The following is a 21,309-nucleotide window of genomic DNA, read 5'->3' as shown; positions in this document are numbered from 1 at the left end:
ACTTTGATCTCTTTCCCAGCGTTCGTTTTAGACTGGCAGCCAGGAGGGCAGGGGTTCAATATCTATAGTGAGATCAAGAACCTCTATCCAAACACTAACTGCTCCTTTCATTCTTAATTAAACAATTGAACATGGACTCATGTATTTCTAAATCTTGAATCTAAAAAATACATGCTGATGCCTTCTTTGCATTAGCCTCCTCTAACAACTAAAGATAGTCTTCCTTCATTTGTTTAGTTTAGTAGAAGGCATTATCAATGGTTTCTTTCTTTGCGATTCCAAAAAAGAAAATGGCCTAGATCGATACTAAAAGACTCATCTAGGCTTGATGAATAAAAAAAATAGCCCTTACTTTAACCATTTAATATGTAGCAAGTGAAATGTTGTGGCACTCAAGCATAATATATATTACCTTTTCAGTGCATTATATGACCTCATCTGAGGTGTCCGACTGTTGTTTAGGATTTTCCTGCCATGTATTAACATCCCTATCTCTGGTACTCTTACTCCTTCTTTTACACCTCTACTGCTCCAATGTGTCACAGTTGTCAAAGCTTTCCCCAACAAGAATTTATTTTTTTTTTATGTTATTTTTGACTACTATTGTATGCAGATTAAAGTAAACCTGGGCAATTCAAACTGAGCATTTGATGAACAAATGCATAAATAGATGTACAGGTGCATCTCAAAAAATTAAAAAAATATCAAAAAGTTATTTTATTTCAGTAACTCAATTCAAAAAGTGAAACTCCTATTATATAGATTCATTACACACAGAGTGATATATTTAAAGCATTTCTTTTTTTTAATTTTGATTATATGGCTTACAGCTAGTGAAAACCCAAAATTCAGTATCTCAGAAAATTTGATTATTACATAAGACCAATACAAAAAGCATTTTTAATACAGAAATGTTGGCTTATTGAAAAGTATGTCCATGTACAGTAAAGTATGCTCTCAAGACTTGGTCGGGGCTCCTTTTACATTAAATATTGCATGAATACGGCGTGGTATGGAGGTGATCAGCCTGTGGCACTGCTGAGGTGTTATGGAAGCCCAGGTTGTTTCGATAATGGCATTCAGCTCGTCTGAACTGTTGGGTCTGGGGTCTCTCATCTTCCTGTTGGGTTTAGTTCAAGCTAGTTAACTGGCCAATCAAGCAGAGTGATACCATGGTTATTAAAACCAGGTACTGGTACTTTTAGCAGTGTGGGCAGGTGCCAAGTCCTGCTGGAAAATGAAATCAGCATCTCCATAAAGCTGGACAGCAGAGGGAAGCATAAAGTGCTCTAGAATTTCCTGGTAGAGGGCTGCCCTTACTTTGGACTAAAACACAGTGGACCAACACCAGCAGAGGACATGGCTCCCCAAATCATCAGACTGTGGAAACTTCACACTGGACCTCATGCAACTTGGATTCTGTGTCTCTCCACTCTGCCTCCAGACTTACTTGATTTTCATATGAAATGCAAAAAAAAAAAAAAAAATGAAAAAAGGACTTTGTACCACTGTGCAACAGTCCAGTCCTTTTTCTCCTTAGCCCAGGTAAGACGCTTCTGACATTGTCTCTGGTTTAGGAGTGGCTTGACACAAAGAATGTGACAGTTGTTGCCCATGTGTGTGGTGGCTCTTGAAGCACCGACACCAGCCGTAGTCCACTCCTTGTGAATTTCCCCCAAATTCTTGAATGGCTTTTGCTTCTGCCAAGCTTATCCCTGTTGCTTGTGCACCTTTTTCTACCACACTTTTTTCTACCACTCAACTTTCCATTAATATGCTTGGATACAGCACTCTGAACAGCCAGCTTCTTTAGCAATGACCTTTGGTGACTTACATTCCTTGTGGAGGCTGTCATTGACTGTCTCCTGGACAAGTCAGCAGTCTTCCCCATGATTGTGTAACCTACTGAACCAGACAAAGACCATATAAAGGCTCAGGAAACCTTTACAGTTTTTTTTTTTTTTAGTTAATTAGCTGATTAGAGTGCGACACCATGAGTCTACACTATTGAGCTTTCTCACAATATTCTAATCTTCTGAGATACAGAATTTTGGGGTTTCACTAGATACAAGCCAAAATCATCAAAATTAAAAGAAATACATGCTTAAAATATATCACTCTGTGTGTAATGAATCTATAGAACATATGGGTTTTACTTTCTGAATTGAAATACAGAAATGAACTATTTTTATGAAATTCAATTTTTCTTAGATACACCTGTATATAAGAAGCTAAATTTATAAGGAAATCAAATTCCAAGTTCTTCCACATGTCAATCCTCCCCAATAGTGACTGATTCAGGCCACACAATAGCTTGGTGAGGGGCAGGCAAGTTGAGATCTGTACATAACTTTAGCTGCCTAAGGCTGGCTTTACATATATGCGAATTGGAATGCGTTTTTACCCACATCCAATTCGCATAACATGTAAATGCGACCGACTTCCAATAGAGCCGTTTCACACATGTCTGGGGAGGCTGCGGTACAGTTTAGAAAAGTGTCCTGTGCATTTTTTGGGTCCAGTTCAGGTGGGAAATCAGGGAAAAATCTGGCCCTGTATCGCACCTGAACCGGTGAACAGAAAGGCACCAGACTCTTGACTGCAAACTGCAGCCAGACATCTGTGAACCCAACCTAAAGTGACCTCTGCTTATGCATATCTTCATTATACGGACTGTGTCTTCAGTTCTTGGTCAAAAAGTAGATCTGAAGTTCCGTAATTTTTTACAGTTTTTTATGTACAGATTGTTAACAAAAGACACAGAAATAATAATACACAGTCAGAAGAACCTAAACAAATTCCAAACCATGCAGTCCACTCTAATACCTTTCCTTTAGTTGAACTATTAGGTATCTTGTAAGTACACTGGCTGTACTGTATCTGTGTGGACGATAAAGTGATTTCTTTTGGAAATAGTATCTAACCATCTTAAAAAAAATCAACATACCAATCTTAACTGGGTTTCTTCTTTTAAGTGTTTCCTGGCCTCATTTAATGTCTGCCCATCTGCAGTCCTTTCTTGCTTGTTACCCTGAAATAAATGGAGTAAAGTTATATATTTAGTATGCCCAACCAGAGTAAAATTACTAGTTAGATGCTTTGCTGCTTCATGTGAAAAATAGGCACAGTCTATCAAAAGGTGGATAGATGAGAAATGTTCAAAAAGGTGGCACCCTGACAGGATCTTCCCAACCCAAAAAAAAAATGCTTTACTGATACACTGAAGCAGTTTTATGTTTGGAAGACCCTGCTGTGGTGCCATATTTTTGAACATTATTGACTTAGATTAGCCTACAGGGGTAGGAGTCTAAACACCTCTTGAATATCCAGATTGGGAATTAGGGTTGAGCAAAGTGTGCTATTTTGTCTTGCCGAGGATAGATTAGAAGGATGTTTAGTGTGATAGTCTTAATCGGTCATCATACTATTAAGTAAATACAGAAAGTACAACTATCAGTTACCTACCTTGGAAAAGTAGGTACTGTCCTCTTTCATTCTCTCCATCTCCTCCTGCATGGTAATGATTCTGTTGTTTGCCACTGCAAGCTGGAAAGAAGATATATGTGGGATCTACACAATCTACGTATTTATACACAAATTCAGTATTTGGTGTACATTTTCTAGAAATCATAAGGCAACTCATCTGAGTCTGGGCCAGTAAAGCAGTGTGAGGTAATTGTAACTAACCTGCACATTTAAAGAAGGTGGGTAATAGGGTATTAAGAAATACATAGGCTGCCATGGCTGACCCTAGTTTTAAAACTGCTACTTGCCTGTCTGTTTCAACACTTAAAATCTCACAATCAATGAATCAAGTCAGAGCGGTTTGAACACCTAATCTGTAAACTTGTTTTGGAAAGTGAAGCAGAAAGCGCCAACACCAATAGATCAGCATGACAGCCAGACTCTTGGAGCAATAGGAGGAGCAGATTGTATTGAGCGGATTGGTAATTTGCAACCACTCTACTTTGCTTCAGTTTTGATAGATTTTTATAGCTGAAGCAAAAAAAGTGTAAGAATACATACTGCAAAGTTTAAAGCAATAAGAACTGTCAATAAAAAAAAAAAAGCAGTAATCAGGCAACTCAAGAATAAAAGTTCTGCATACCTCTTCTGTTAGCTTTGTGTTGGATTTTTCTAGTGCATCCACCTTTGCCTGAAGGTTGTTAACAGTGGCACTGTTATGAACACAAAAAAGAATGATGAGTACCGGTACATATCTATTAAAGAATTAAAGAGGTTTTCCATTTGGATTAGCTCTCCATGACTGAAGCACCCATTTTCAGCTGTTTACAGCACTCCAAAAAGCTTATTTGCCACTTCTGGTGTACGAGAAGCCGCTGAACTCTGCCATTTAAATACAGGCTGAATTGCAATGAAACACATTGTGTTTTGTGCACTGTAGCAGACTTGAGCAGCTTTCCTCAGTTCTAGAAATAGCTGGCCAATGGAGTTTCCAAGCAAAGAGACCCTTGTTTGTCCATACCACTGGCCAAATGTACCCAAAGTTATTTCTGGACCACCTATTGTGCCAGGTAGACCACACTTTTAAAAACATAATTAATTCATCATTTGTTGCTTAGAAATGTTGTGTCAAAACAAACATATATACAAGGAAACAGTAGTACGCCTCACCAAATATATTTTCAGCTATGTTCGGATCCAAGTCTGAACCTGCCTGAGCTATCTCTTTAGAAAGCTGCTACTGGGCATTGGAAATCATATGTGGCTGAAGTGTAGACCCACCCAGCAGCCGCACATAAACACCCCTTGTAAATGTGCACGGGGGGATGCCTTGGCCGCTTCTGATTGGCAGTGCTTAGTGACAGCTTCCTGGCGGGATAGTGAAGGATCCTATTCCTCATCCCTATTCTTCATTTTCTGTCCTGACAACATTAGTTAAGGGTCATGCAGTTTTTCAGGAGCTATACACATTTTATGATCAGGATTTGTATCCTATGCCAGGCAATCTGAAGTTTGCTTCCTTTCAGAAGAGATCATATTACAAAGAGCCTCTTGGGAAAGGATATTCAAATTAGTGATCGACCAATATCCTTTTTTTTATTGCCGATACCAATATTTTGGTAATTGCATATCGGTATCGGCCAATATTGGCCGATATTTTCGTACATTAAATTTTTTTTTTATTTACAGGTACTCTTGTGGAGGGATCTGGGGGTCTAAAAGACCCTAAACCCCTCCTCTGCACTTAAAAGCATTCAAAATGCCAAGTTTGGCTGTTTTGAATGCTGTCATTTTTTTGAATTTGGGGCCTTTAATAAATAACCTTTATCCTTTAAAAAACAGGATATAATATGGACAAATATGCCGCAAAACCCAAACCATCTCGGGATTGCCACTAGATGGCAGGAGTACCTCGACCTCTTACATATATGATAAATGATTACAAATATAAATATGTGATAAAATGTATAAAACTCCACAATAGCATGATAAACATTAAAATGGTCAATATAATAATTGTCCATATTTGTCCATATTATATCCTGTTTTTATAGAAGGATAAAGGTTATTCATAATAACATCTGCCCCATTGGAGTGTTCCGATTGGAGTATTGATATACTGATTAATGTTCTTTAAACATTACCTGAGCGTCTTTATTAGGAATTAGGGTGTTGCTATGACACCCGGACGCTAGGTCTAACACGGTAGTGACGTCCCATCTGCTGACTTCCGGATTGGGAGGGGAGCGGGCGGTCGCGAGACGACGGTTTCCGCTATTAGCATATGGGTGGAGTTAGGGTTATTTATGCTGGCTCGTTATTGGCTGTCCCCATCCCCGCTGAAGAAATCCCACCTACCGGACGCAACGCGTTCGGGGGGACGCCGCATGACCCGCCAGCCATCCCGGAAGCGAGCAGGAGAGAGGCAGGGAGATGCCGACCTCAATGCCATTGATAGCTTCACTATTATGAGAGACGCATGAACTATTCTACTATAATGTGAGTGCATTAGGCTTTTTTCTTACCAATAAATTGTGTGCAGATTAAACAGAGAGCACTTAGATCTCCCATTATTGTTTCCCCATGCATTTATATGGTGTGGAGTGTTGTTTGCTTTGGACCCATTGGAATCAATAGAGGAATATTGGAGGATCGCTTTCTGTTATACATGCTTGCATGCTCATAGACCATGCAGGGTCGCCTATTGGAGGTGAGAGGCAGAGATAGCTGTGGTGATGGGATTGTATACACCTCATGTACGTCCTTTTGCATGACTTCAAGTTATTCCAGCACCTGGGTTTTGAGTGTAATACTAAGGACTTGCCTGTTACACCAGTTCTATCTTGAATCATTGGACTCTCTGTGATGGACTTATTTTGCACTATATAAGAGCATTTTAGCAGTATAGGAGATTTATGAAATTGCGCTGCACTTTATATTTTTAAAATGCAGATGGGCCCTCGATATATCGGCTTTGCCGATAATCGGTCGATTTCTAATTCTAATGCTCACCAGGTGGCATATCTTATGTAAATTTATAAAAACAAATCTGTGATTCCTGGAATTCAAGAAGATTATGCAAAAACGACATAATCACATGCTTATACTTTACCTTAATTGTCTGTTTAGTTCTTCTACATAATTCTTCTGATCAAGAATAGCTGTTATTTGTCCATCTCTATGTGGAGAAGAAAACAGAAACATAAGAAGTGTAAGCGCACCATTTTAGGTACATATTTCTGAGTTGTATTAGCACAGTTACAAGAACAAAAGGGGTAATGGTCTGGTTTCTTCCAGAGCACTCCTCCATCCCTAAATATAAATCAAAACAAGAAAATTGGCCCGTGGGACTTTATATGAGGTCGTGCTCAGTGGCTGGAAATAATGACATGCACAGTATATGAATAAAAACAACATAACATTTTATTGCAATATAAACCAACATGGCAATATATGCTCAAAGACACATGATATAGCTCAAAGGCTCAAATATGAATGGCATATGACATGAATGATATATTCACAACTTTTTTGATATGCATCTTGGTGTATCCTCTCGATGAAAAATACCATAATTGATACTGTAAGAATGTACATTGTGGTCTGACGCGTTTCGGGAGCAACATCTCCCTTCCTCAGAGACCAATACGTTCAAGGTATCTCTATGGAAAATAATGATATATTAAAGTCTACAGTAGGGATGGAATTAGAATAAAAGAGTTCAATCAAAAAAATGGGAGCTAAAGGGAGTACTGTATACTCACAAATCAACGGAGCTCAAATAGCAAAAAGTAAACTCCTGTGTGGCAGCGGTGCGTCTCGTCTAACCCGGGAGCTGAAGGGTCCCAATATGACAGCAGCCAGAGAGGGGGGGGTTCCATGGCAGGCAAGTGTGTGTGTGATGGGAGACCTTCCATACCTATTGTGTATATATAAGTAACAAAGTATTCAAGGTGTAGCGTGTAGGCTACCAATAATGAAAAGCATATGTGATGTTAAATCAGGTGGGAAGGGCTAGTGTGAAAGATATGTAAGGAGAGGGAAGTGACCAACTGAGGGTGAGGAAAGTGTAGGAAAGGAAAATTGATGGGAAATTGGGGGGGGGGGGAAAGAATGGAAAAAGGGAGGAAGGAATTGGGAAGAGGGGAAAGGGATGGGGGGGAAGGGAAGGAAGGAGGGGGGAAAACGAAAAGAGGAAAAAGGAGAGGAAAAGGGAGAGGGGGGGAGGGGGGAGGGGGGAAGGGGGAAAGACAGGAAAGGGGGGGGGGAAGGAGGGAAGAAGGAATGGGGGAGAGGGGAAGGGGGGAGGGGGGGGGGCTAGGGGGGGATGGGGAGGAAGGGAAGGAAAGAGGGGGAAGAGGGGGGAAGGAAAGGAAGAGAGGGGAAAGAGGAGGGGGGAGAGAAGATGGAAGAGGGGAAGCCCAAAGCCATAAAGTGATAGCAGAGGATAAGGTGGAAATGTGTGGCAGGGGAGAGGTGATGTGAGGAATATAGGTGAGTGAAGAGTCAAAGTGGAGTGCTTGGCTGTGGAAAGTGGGTGAGGGAGAAAGTGAAGCCGTGGGGAAAATAGTGGGGAAAGGGGTCGGTGGCTCACCTGTCAGGTATCTCCATGGCTGGCAGCAAAAGAGGGACCCTAACGTCATGTCGCGGGTGTATGCAGATCTGACAGAGCCTGAGCAACTGTGATTGCATGTAGGAGAGGAACGCTGGGATGCGGACCTCTCCGTCCCGCAGATATGACGGCACGCAGCAGCGTGGGCACGTCAGTAAGGATGCCGACGTGCGGCGCTGAAGGTGCAGCATGACGCCGATGTCAGGGTGGACCCGCTCCTCCCAATGGGGGGGAGGGGCGGGGACAGCAAGAGAGGCGGGGCCTCCCTCTTTATACATCGCAGCTCCCGGGATATAGGCTAAACACCACCTGATACAAGGAGCCAGTGTGTCAAAATCTATTGGTACCACATTGATAGTATAAAAAAGAGGACTCTATAGTAGTGAGATGTTGCCTACTGATAGCAGAAGAAAAAAAGGGGAAATTGTATGTATATAACTTATGATATAACAACAATGAAAATAAGGCGACAAAGATACAGAGGGGGGGGCCACCAAGATTGCATTATTAGCCGGGAGGAAACCAGATCATTGATGGGCACAATGGGTGTCTTCCACCCTAAATATAAGAACAAAAGGGGTAATGGTCTGGTTTCTTCCAGAGCACTCCTCCATCCCTAAATATAAATCAAAACAAGAAAATTGGCCCGTGGGACTTTATATGAGGTCGTGCTCAGTGGCTGGAAATAATGACATGCACAGTATATGAATAAAAACAACATAACATTTTATTGCAATATAAACCAACATGGCAATATATGCTCAAAGACACATGATATAGCTCAAAGGCTCAAATATGAATGGCATATGACATGAATGATATATTCACAACTTTTTTGATATGCATCTTGGTGTATCCTCTCGATGAAAAATACCATAATTGATACTGTAAGAATGTACATTGTGGTCTGACGCGTTTCGGGAGCAACATCTCCCTTCCTCAGAGACCAATACGTTCAAGGTATCTCTATGGAAAATAATGATATATTAAAGTCTACAGTAGGGATGGAATTAGAATAAAAGAGTTCAATCAAAAAAATGGGAGCTAAAGGGAGTACTGTATACTCACAAATCAACGGAGCTCAAATAGCAAAAGTAAACTCCTGTGTGGCAGCGGTGCGTCTCGTCTAACCCGGGAGCTGAAGGGTCCCAATATGACAGCAGCCAGAGAGGGGGGGGTTCCATGGCAGGCAAGTGTGTGTGTGATGGGAGACCTTCCATACCTATTGTGTATATATAAGTAACAAAGTATTCAAGGTGTAGCGTGTAGGCTACCAATAATGAAAAGCATATGTGATGTTAAATCAGGTGGGAAGGGCCCCCCTCCTCTTTCCCCTCTCTTCCTTTCCTTCCCCCCTCTTCCCCCTCTTTCCTTCCCTTCCTCCCCATCACATATGCTTTTCATTATTGGTAGCCTACATGCTACACCTTGAATACTTTGTTACTTATATATACACAATAGGTATGGAAGGTCTCCCATCACACACACACTTGCCTGCCATGGAACCCCCCCCCTCTCTGGCTGCTGTCATATTGGGACCCTTCAGCTCCCGGGTTAGACGAGACGCACCGCTGCCACACAGGAGTTTACTTTTGCTATTTGAGCTCCGTTGATTTGTGAGTATACAGTACTCCCTTTAGCTCCCATTTTTTTGATTGAACTCTTTTATTCTAATTCCATCCCTACTGTAGACTTTAATATATCATTATTTTCCATAGAGATACCTTGAACGTATTGGTCTCTGAGGAAGGGAGATGTTGCTCCCGAAACGCGTCAGACCACAATGTACATTCTTACAGTATCAATTATGGTATTTTTCATCGAGAGGATACACCAAGATGCATATCAAAAAAGTTGTGAATATATCATTCATGTCATATGCCATTCATATTTGAGCCTTTGAGCTATATCATGTGTCTTTGAGCATATATTGCCATGTTGGTTTATATTGCAATAAAATGTTATGTTGTTTTTATTCATATACTGTGCATGTCATTATTTCCAGCCACTGAGCACGACCTCATATAAAGTCCCACGGGCCAATTTTCTTGTTTTGATTTAGCACAGTTACAAGTACAAAATCATTGATATTAAGTAGGGATATCCATAAACTGTAGACCCTCTCTTGGTAGTGGTTTGGTCCCTTTACATTTTAGATCACTGCTGTGAGTACATACAAAAGAGAATTCAAAGATAAAAGGTTTCTAATTAATACAAGAATCTTCCTTTTTTACACACAACCGCTAGAAGTTAATTTCTACAACAATTCAGATGGGCTATAACAAAGCCATAATAAATATAAAAAAAGTTTCTGAATTTCTAATTTAAATAACCAATATTTTAAAGTTGGACTTTAGGCAGGGGGTTTTTTATTTTGAATTATGGTGTACAAAGAAGTTACGTCCAATGTTTACCCCAAGTCCAGATCGCTGTGTACTGTAAACATTGTACTTTCATTAATGCAGGGAAGTACAGTCAGCACTAAACTTCTGGCATTATGACTATAATATGACACAGCTTATGAAAGCTTTGGCTCTCATACATAGAAACCATACGGTTGTTTATCCACCCCTCCCTTCTATTTGTCCATCAATAGAACACCTTGCATTCTGTAAACCATTTGCAAAATACAAGGTGTTCCATGAATGGACAAGGGGAGAGGGAGGGGTGGATAAACAACAGCATTGCTTGTGTTTATGAGAGATGCAGCTGTCATAGTCGCAATTCCAGAAATAAAGTACTAGCTGTACTTTCTGGCATTATATGTACATTTTACAGTATGCAAAAGTGAGTAAAGCAGGCCAAACACCAGAGATTTAAAACAAAAACAAATAACTTGATTCTCACAGACACGCATGTGGATGGGGAAATCCTCCCCGTTGTGCCCTTGTATTCTGAAAATGGGGAGAGAGACTCCCCCCCCCCCCCCCCCCATGTGCCAGAATACACTGATCAGCACTGCCGGCTATAACCAGTGGTGTTGATAGAACAGGGGAAAATCCGACAGGCTGGTGTACAGAAGCCTAAGTGGTTAGCTCTTCCGCCTAGCAGCACTAGGGTCTTCAGTTCAAATTCCAACCATGGCACTATCCGCATGGAGTTTGCATATTCTCTCTGTGCCTCTGGGTACTCCCGTTTCCTCTCACAGTCCAAGGACATGTTGGTAGGTTAATTGGCTCTTTGTCTATACTGGCCCAAAGTAAAACAAGCTGGTCTAAGAACAAAAAGGGTCAAGCCTTGAACTTCTGACCCTAAGCATCTGAGAAGAAGGGCTCCAAGAAGCAGTAGGAATGTCAATGATAATCATCCAATCAATATGGGATAATCTAAATATGGAAATATCTATATATACCAAGGGGGTGGTCAAGGAGCTTAGGAGTTGGAGAAAACCACAGGAAGACAACCTTTGGTCAGAAATATTGACCAACAAAGAGGAAACGTAGCCTCACAAAAGCACCAGAAAAAAGTAGCACATGCAAACCGGTCAACAAAAACAATCAACAGTGTTACTTTTTAATAACCTGGCTGGAAGAAAAAGAGATCTGGGACATGGGACTACAAGTCCTATGAAAAGTGGAAATGGCCCAGACTCCCCACTAATTATGTATTTCAGAGGGTCAGTCTTGGGAGAAGAAATACAGAGGATCAGCGTTAACCTGAGGATACAGAATCTCCACTAGAAGGAATAGGTTTTGTAGAGAACAATTCCTCAAGGCTACTTTCTATTAACACAGGAACAGGGATTTCCAGAGTGCAGGGAACCCATGGAAGCCTGGGTAAAGGCATTGCAATGTGTAGCAGCACAGGAAGAATATGCTGCAGGTCAGTGAAAATAGGTGCCATCTTCAAGTAATTAGCCTGTGTGCTAAAGGGGGGCGGGTTACATAAGCATCCAAAAGCTAAGGAAGCCCTATACCCCAGGACCCATCCAGGATGGCTTACAGCCCATCAGTTGTACAAGTGGGGTGCATCTTCATGCCTTAAGCCTGGTACACACTATTCCTTTTTATTCTCATTAAACCCAGCGGGTTGAATCCCAAAAAATCGGTCAGCTCCGGTCTGAGCCGCTATACTAACTAGGCAAAGTTAGTAAAGCGATCTCCCCTGCTGAGCTGTTGTGTTCTGACAGGGGAATGCCCATTCTCTCCCCCCCGCCAGAACACTCTGGTCAGCACTCTCTGCCATTGGCTGAGAGTGCTGATCAGGGTTAGTCAGCTGCTGGTTTTCCAGCATGCACGTCAAACAGAAGACAGATCTGTTCTGATGGACAGACCGACATACAGCTGTTTTTTTTTTTAAAACACAATTGTCTCCCAACATTCGGCCTGTGTGTACCCGGCTTAAGGCTTGCCAAAGGCATTAGCATAGTGCAAAAGCCCAGGGCTTGAAGGACACATTAAAAGCTGGCCCTGCAAATCTTCTAGTCTAGTAGGCTCCAGGTAGAGCTTCCAAGGCTAAGCTGAGGAAATGCCAAGCTGCTTCAGCCTGAAGACCTTAAAGTAGAACTATGGGCAATACTTTTATTTTCATTTTGGATAGAGCAAGGGAGGGTTATGACCTGTCTTTTTTTTTTCGCCATCTGTGTCCCATTGCAGAGATTTTCCTGAGAGGATATTCTTGCAAATTAAGGGGATTTCTTGGGGACCCCCGAGTCACAAGAACTAGTTTCCCTATTGGAAGATTTCCCATCTATTAATTTTCTGGAGACAACCCGGTTTATTTTTACTTTCAATGATAATGGTAAACAGGACAAATAGAGAAGGTGAATCTCCTTAACGAGAGCACAGACAGCAATAAAATCTGACAGGTGCTCTAATCCCTCTCCACTCTATCCAAAAGAAAAAAGTTTTTCCTTTAGTTATACTTTAATGACAAAGTGAGAATTCAGAGACTTGGTTATACGAGGGGTTGTGCCACAGCTTTGGACTTTGTTAGGTAGCTGCAGAGCACTTTCTAAGTACATAAAGGTCAGGAAAGTGCCACAATAAAAAGCCCAAAGGGCACATTCCAGGCCAGATCCACAAACTTTGTTCCAGCAGTGTCTGAGTATGACCCCAAAGCTATTGCTGAGAATAAGTTGATCTGGAGCTGCTGTCAAGAGACCATCTCAAGCGTCGCCTTTAAAGTATTTTGATTGAAGAAAAAATCAAGTGAAAATAAGCAGAATGAAAAAGGCTAGTAAAAATAATACATTCAGGGTTTTTTTCAGCAGAGCTGAGGAAAAAGTATTTAACTTCCTAGGACACCAGCAAAAATCAGCAAAACGGTTAGGGGCTGGCTTTCAATGCTCTTTTCAATGGCTAAGATCTGCCTAAAACTGATATGCAAACTCAACAACTAAAACATTAGTTGTAGTTCTATTGCTCTCTGCAAAGATAATGAAAGGGAGTTGTTGGTTATTTTATGTTACCCCAACATGACTGGTACCTGACATTTTCAAACTGGTATTGCATATCATTGTAAGGCACAGTGGGTTGATTTACTAAAATGGGAGAGTGCAAAATCTGATGCTGCTGTGCATGGTAGCCAATCAGCTTCTAACTTCAGCTTGTTCAATTAAGCTTTGACAAAAAACGTGGAAGCTGATTGGTTTCTATGCAGAGCTGCACCAGATGTTGCACTCTCCAGTTTTAGCAAATCAACCCCAGTGTTTGAATTTTTCTGCATCTCAATAACTGTTAGAGGCATTTGGATTCCAGAAGCAGTAAGTACTTTCAGATACAAATCATTAGCACATAGATAAGGATCTTCATGTACGATTTTATTTTATTTAACTGAAGTTAAGTAGGATCCTTACCCTGCAGTGTTAGCTTTGTAAATTGAGCTTAAAGTAGGTTGTTATTTCTCAGAAGTTGCAGGGGGACTTTGTGAAGGGACAATTCAGATATACATATTGCCTCCAGGATACTTATTTAAAAAAATTAATTGAACAAAAATGTCCCAAAATAATAAAAACATATTTCATCCGTCAGTTTTTAGGGTACAATCTAAATTTTTCTAGAGAGTTTGCAATGTGCTGCATTTACAGAAACCTAAATCTAAAAAGTATGGATACACCTAAGGTAAATAACACCAATAATGACTTTCCCATTGAAGGTTACAAAATGAAAGCCAACCTCTAACCAGTTGCTTTAAGTAACTGCCCTGATCTTTATTAACTCCAGTATTTTTTCATAATCCGCTCCATTATTTTCAGCGCCTTGATGGAAATCATCCATATTCTTTTCTGTTACTAAAATTAAAACTAAAGAAGCAGCTGTAAAGATGACATGTAGCATGATGATTCAGTCTGGCTAGGCAGAGATTTGCTCCTGGCTGTGGATGGGCTGATATTTGTCTCTTGATAAATGTCAAGGAAAAGCATGTTGATAAGCCACGCTTGGTAGTCATGTCAAGCTTCATTTACCCATGAATTTCCACTCTGATCTAGACAAAGACCATGACATTTCTAGGTCTTGTAATTCAACGATAAGGCAATAGCCACGGTTATTTATTATATATACAAGATACCATTACGAATACAGAGAATTAAGCTATGCTTGTGCTCCACTGTCAAAATTATAGCAAGCTTTTAAGGGAATTAGGAAATGATTTTAATACAACTGGTAAGAGGTCAATATTTTCAGCAAATCACATCACAAATGTATTTTTTTTTTTTTCATAAAAAGTAATTATCAGTCCCTTTAGATTTAAGAATATTAGAAATGTCCTAATGGCCACAAAAATCCACAGAATTATTGAGCCCCCCAGCAGATCTACAGAAAATTAGAGGGCTTGTTGGGTGGTAAAATGTACATTCAGACATATGGAAATTCACATAATACAGTGTGGCAGAGTGTGTAAGATGTATGTAAAGGGAAAAAGGAAAAACATGCTTTAAAAGCCCATACACACGATCAGAAAATCAGACAAAATAATACCACTTTTAAAGGGTTTGCACGATAATCTGATCGCTAGTACACAGCTTTAGTCCCAAATAATCCGAAGGGACAAACAGAAAATTTTTCTCAATGTACGATTTTAGTTTAATTAAAACAATTTTCTCTGGAAAATACAACACAAAGGCAATATAATACATTACTTTCAAATTTTCGTTTTGTCCTACGAGAATTTTTGTACCTTAGTAACCTCTCCTTTTTTGATTTTTTTTTTTGCATGCCAAAAAAATTAACAGACAATCATTCTTCTAATAAACGCATTGTGTGTACCAGGCTTTAGAGTCAACAGACTTTTTTATCTTGATTTTAAGCTTCAGTTTATGAATCAATAAGATTTACAGAATGTATTTTTTTATGCTAATTTTTACACTTACCCTTCACTGCATTTTGCTATAGAACCTTCTTTTAGGTACATTGAAAAATCAATGACTCCAACCTAAGTAAAAAAAAAAAAGGAGAAAATGAAAACGCATTCCGATACCAATAAAATGCAGGATATGCAACCATATAGTGAAATGCTTAGCACTATAATGTATAATGTTAGGATGTTCACATAAATATAAATACCTGAGAATCTAAATCTTCCCCTTTCATACAGAAGTTAGCATCAATCACATTGAGTCCAACCAAAAGGCCTGAAATTATGGCACCTTCTTCTTCCATCATTAGAGCATTTGCCTCATAGAATTCACTAAAAAGACAAGAAAGTGCTCATTACAAATGAATCATTTATGTATGTTCACAGTGTTCTACAGGCATACTGAGAAATGTTGAGTACACAAAAAATAATTTAATGATTTTGTAGCTACTCATTTCATCCTGTTTGTTGGATATGAGATGCAGGCTGTATCCCGAAGCCAATAAATCCAATCCAGAATAGCCGAGCTTGACTGAATTGCTATATTTGTAGTACTTCCATTGTTTACCTACTCACATTACATGATTAATGCAAAGAATTGCAATGTATAGCATGTGTGGTCCACTATAAGCAACCATCAGGCAGATACAGCATTTAAAACAGTTATGTATTATTAATATCATTAAATGGGTTTTAAAAGTATAACAAGCATAAGTATCTAAATTTGCCTTGCTTTTAGTTGAACATCAATAGTAAAGCAGATTATCTCCTTCTTAGGTTGAAATAACAAGGTCAGCACTGTTTGCCTGTCAGGCTTAATTGCTTTGCTCAATGTGTTGCTCCTTCATTGTCCAATCACAGACTGTGATTGGTCCTGAGCCAGGCCAAATTGTTTAACTTAAGAACAGTCTGCAGAGAAGCCTATGAAATAGCTGTGTGGTCTGGCCGGGGTGCCAAGGTCACAGCTAGCTTAGCGGATTTATGAATTTCTTGGCAGCTTATTTAGTTTTGAATAGTCTTGGAAGAATTATCGATATACAGATCCTTCTCAAAAAATTAGCATATTGTGATAAAGTTCATTATTTTCTGTAATGTACTGATAAACATTAGACTTTCATATATTTTAGATTCATTACACACAACTGAAGTAGTGCAAGCCTTTTATTGTTTTAATATTGATGATTTTGGCATACAGCTCATGAAAAACCAAAATTCCTATCTCAAAAAATTAGCATATTTCATCCGACCAATAAAAAAAAAAAGTGTTTTTAATACAAAAAAAGTCAACCTTCAAATAATTATGTTCAGTTATGCACTCAATACTTGGTCGGGAATCCTTTTGCAGAAATGACTGCTTCAATGCGGCGTGGCATGGAGGCAATCAGCCTGTGGCACTGCTGAGGTGTTATGGAGGCCCAGGATGCTTCGATAGCGGCCTTGAGCTCATCCAGAGTGTTGGGTCTTGCGTCTCTCAACTCTCTCTTCACAACATCCCACAGATTCCCAATGGGGTTCAGGTCAGGAGAGTTGGCAGGCCAATTGAGCACAGTAATACCATGGTCAGTAAACCATTTACCAGTGGTTTTGGCACTGTGAGCAGGTGCCAGGTCGTGCTGAAAAATGAAATCTTCATCTCCATAAAGCTTTTCAGCAGATGGAAGCATGAAGTGCTCCAAAATCTCCTGATAGCTAGCTGCATTGACCCTGCCCTTGATAAAACACCGTGGACCAACACCAGCAGCTGACATGGCACCCCAGACCATCACTAACTGTGGGTACTTGACACTGGACTTCAGGCATTTTGGCATTTCCCTCTCCCCAGTCTTCCTCCAGACTCTGGCACCTTGATTTCCGAATGAAATGCAAAATTTGCTTTCATCCGAAAAAAGTACTTTGGTCCAGTGCTGCTTCTCTGTAGCCCAGGTCAGGCGCTTCTGCCGCTGTTTCTGGTTCAAAAGTGGCTTGACCTGGGGAATGCGGCACCTGTAGCCCATTTACTGCACACGCCTGTACACGGTGGCTCTAGATGTTTCTACTCCAGACTCAGTCCACTGCTTCCACAGGTCCCCCAAGGTCTGGAATCGGTCCTTCTCCACAATCTTCCTCAGGGTCCGGTCACCTCTTCTCGTTGTGCAGCGTTTTCTGCCACACTTTTTCCTTCCCACAGACTTCCCACTGAGGTGCCTTGATACAGCACTCTGGGAACAGCCTATTCGTTCAGAAATTTCTTTCTGTGTCTTACCCTCTTTCTTGAGGGTGTCAATGATGGCCTTCTGGACAGCAGTCAGGTTGGCAGTCTTACCCATGATTGCGGTTTTGAGTAATGAACCAGGCTGGGAGTTTTTAAAAGCCTCAGGAATCTTTTGCAGGTTTTTAGAGTTAATAGTTGATTCAGATGATTAGGTTAATAGCTCGTTTAGAGAACCTTTTCATGATATGCAAATTTTTTGAGATAGGAATTTTGGTTTTTCATGAGCTGTATGCCAAAATCATCAATATTAAAACAATAAAAGGCTTGCACTACTTCAGTTGTGTGTAATGAATCTAAAATATATGAAAGTCTAATGTTTATCAGTACATTACAGAAAATAATGAACGTTATCACAATATGCTAATTTTTTGAGAAGGACCTGTATATATATGGCTTACATATCTGTTCTAGTCTAATAAACTTTAAAGTTTAAAGTTTACCTAGCAAATTACTGTATTCTACTACATTAGTATACATACTCTAAGCTTCTGCTTTTAGTTTGAATCTCATGGAATCTTTGCAGAAGGAAGGGTATAGGAATCCTACATTGGATAATACCCTCCTGTCCAAACCCCTAAAGGGAAAATTGTGGAAGATATCTTAAAAAAGCTCAGTCCGAGGAATTAAAGTTATTCTAAACCCTGATATTACTGCAACAACTAGATGACAGGGCACACCACCATTATTATTCTAAATTGAAACCGTTGTATTTATTTATTACAACATAGTTGCCACTATGTTGTGTTATTACAACATAGTTGCCAACATTTGAAAAAAAAATTTCTAGGGACACTTTGCAGCACAGCTATCAATTACTTACCACACCCACTTCCCTGAAGCTCCACCCACTCTGCATAATTAATCTCTGCCTACTTATCAGATTATAGGGTCTACTCAATAAATAGAGAATTACAGGAAATTGAAAAGGGAATTTCAAACTTAAGGCCAAAGTAGCAGAGTTTAAATAATTCTCCCATTCAGCTGCACTACTTCTGCCTAAAGTATCGGCCCGCAACCATTTTCTTACGGGCACCGGCGGCCTGTGACGGGCGATTTACGGGACGGGACAACGTAAATTACCACTGGCTCATATTTGCTGGGACTGTCCTGGCAAAAATGGGACAGTTGGCAGGTATGTACTTATACTTATATAGTGCTGTAAATGTACACAGCACTACACACATATTTTACATTCACATCAGTCCCTACCCTCAAGGAGCTCACAATCTAAGGTCCCCAACTCCCATTCATGCATATACATACTAGGGCCAAATCAGACTGGAGCCAATTAGCCTGCCAGCATGTCTTTGCAGTGTGGGAAGAAACCAGAGTACTTGGAGGAAACCCTTGCAGGCACAGGAAGAACATGCAAACTCCAGGCAGGTAGTGCTGTGGTTGGGATTCAAACGACTGACCCTAGTGCTGCTAGATTGAAGTACTAGCCACTTTGCTGATCTTTAGTAATAAATGGAATACCATTTCAGCCCCTTCCTATTTGGTTCACTTGACTTTTTTTTTTAGTTTCTTACTGCAGCACAGACCAGGCTGGGGGCAGGGTACTGTGACGTCACATCAGCTTTTTCAGGACCTCCCCACAGGCCATGAACAAATGTAACAACATGCTGTCAGCAGTATATTTAACAGTCCAAAAGGGGACAAATAAGTGATTTTTATGGTTAGGGCTTACCCCAAATTAATGGTATATTTTCTCTTTAACAGCAAAACTATGGCTGATTGGAAGAAGTAAGTTTGGTTTGTCAATGGAAATAAACATAATGTAAACAATAAGAAAGGAAATAAAAATGGATTTTTGTAAAATCTTACCGTAAAATCCTTTTCTCTTAAGCTCATTGACAGACGCAGTCCTCTTGATTAATATCAAATTGGGTTATACTGCCCTCTACATTAGTAGGACTAGGCAGAAGGAAAAACGTTCTGGCCACACCTTAGGGGCAGTCCCAGAGGGTATATCCTCTCTCTCTCTGCTACAGGATGTTAGTTATGTCACAAAGCAGTGTCAGAGAATTTAACCCAACCCAACTCAAAAATAGAGGGGCGGGTACTGCGTCTGTCAATGAGCTTAAGAGAAAAGGATTTTACGGTAAGATTTTACAAAAATCCATTTTCTCTGTCGCTCATTGACAGACGCAGTCCTCTTGAGTAATATCAAATTGGGACGTCCCAAAGCAGTGCCACAAATGAGGGGTGGGATAACAGAAATCAAAATGTAAATCCAGAAGGCCCAACCGGTGCCGACTAGAAGTCTTAAAGGCTCATCAAACCAAAGGATGAGACTCAACTGAAAACCCAACAGAAAAAAACCCTCGAGGTAGACCAACGGTCTCCTCAAATTGCGGCCTGCAAAACCTTGCGGCCAAAAGAGGCATCCGCCGATGCCAACACATCAACTTTATAAAATTTTGTAAATTTTTTGATTTTCCACCCCCCGGAGTGAATACCGCGGAGAGAGCCGGAACAAACCGTTCCGCCCAACGAAGAATGCTGGCCACTTAAATGGCCGCCAGGACACTCTAGGTGCCCCCTTGGTGATTGACATAAGCCACGGCCGTGGCATTGTCCGGCTGGATCCGAACCGGGCTGCCCTGGAGCTGCTCGGTCCAGTAAATCAGACAAAGTCTGATCGCTCTCAGTTCCAATACATTTATCGGTAACCTGGATTCTATCGGAAGAAATGACTTCCCCTGGCTGAGCATCGGAGACCGAAGCCACCAGACCAGAGACTCCCTGGTCCGCTCGCTCAACCGGCTCCGATTGTCCAGAGAATCGGGATTCTGATTCCATTTGAAAAGAATCTCCTTTTGGAGAATTCGGGTATGAGACTGGGCATACGGTACTGCCTCTAAGAAAGCTACCATCAGTCCCAGGATCCTCATGCAAGTCCGAAGGGAAGGCCAGTTGACCGACAGCAACATCCGAATCGTTCACTGAATCTTCCGGAGCTTCTCCGTAAGGAGACACACCCTTGCCAAGGATGTCTCCAAAGTTAGGCCCAGATAGTTCAATCTCCTGGTGGGAACTAGGAATCATCTTTGGGAAAAGTGAAGAAAACGCTGATGTCCTGTGAAGCTGTCTCTGCACGCCAGGAAATCCCCCTGATGCAGGGAGGCCACCCCTGTTCAGATGGACTCCATCTTGAATTCTTGTACCCGGACAAAATGAGTGCTCTTAATTCCAGAATTGGACGCACCTTGCCCTCCTTTCTGGGTATTGTGAATAGGTTCGAATAGAACCCCTGAAAATGTTCTGCTCAAGGAACGGGAACTACCACTCCTTGTTGCATCAAGTCCATTACTGCCCCCTGCAAAGCTCTTAAGCGATCCGGGGATAGTCGAATGTTGGAAGGGAAGAATCGCACCAGTAGAAGTGATCGAAACTCGATCTTGTATCCCGACCGTATGACCCCGCGAACCACTTTGTCCGGGATTCTGGAAAGCCATGGATCCGGAAACTGGTGAAGACGTCCCCCCACCCCAGAGATGGGTGGGGGCGCACCTTCAGGCTGTATTGGTCTATCTTCAGGTTTGGCTGAGCCGGACTTTTGTTTACCCGACCAGCGCCCTTTGAAACCCCCTGAAGGGGCTTTGGAGGGCTTCCCCTTATCGCCCGCCCCAGCGGAACGAACAAACTTTTAATGAGCGGAAAAGGAAGGTCCTCGCCTGTTACG

General features: G+C 41.0%; 1 protein-coding gene across 7 annotated transcripts in view; it reads right to left on the bottom strand.

The window, feature by feature from the left end:
- The window catches only part of RUFY3 (RUN and FYVE domain containing 3), a 388,583-nt gene that overhangs the window by 39,634 nt on the left and 327,640 nt on the right, over positions 1-21,309 (bottom strand). For all 7 annotated transcript variants that reach the window (XM_082258987.1, XM_082258991.1, XM_082258988.1 and 4 more), the window contains 6 exons: positions 15,583-15,706; positions 15,390-15,451; positions 6,578-6,643; positions 4,109-4,178; positions 3,466-3,546; positions 2,948-3,031 (listed from right to left, as the gene is read on the bottom strand). In XM_082258987.1, coding sequence (XP_082115113.1) covers positions 2,948-3,031; positions 3,466-3,546; positions 4,109-4,178; positions 6,578-6,643; positions 15,390-15,451; positions 15,583-15,706 — 487 coding nt within the window. The remainder of the gene's footprint in view (positions 1-2,947; positions 3,032-3,465; positions 3,547-4,108; positions 4,179-6,577; positions 6,644-15,389; positions 15,452-15,582; positions 15,707-21,309) is intronic.

This window comes from Pelophylax lessonae (assembly GCF_965119305.1).
Source record: "Pelophylax lessonae genome assembly, chromosome: 1".
In the NCBI taxonomy this organism is placed as follows: Eukaryota; Metazoa; Chordata; class Amphibia; order Anura; family Ranidae; genus Pelophylax; species Pelophylax lessonae.
This window is presented reverse-complemented; position numbering and strand designations above follow the sequence as displayed.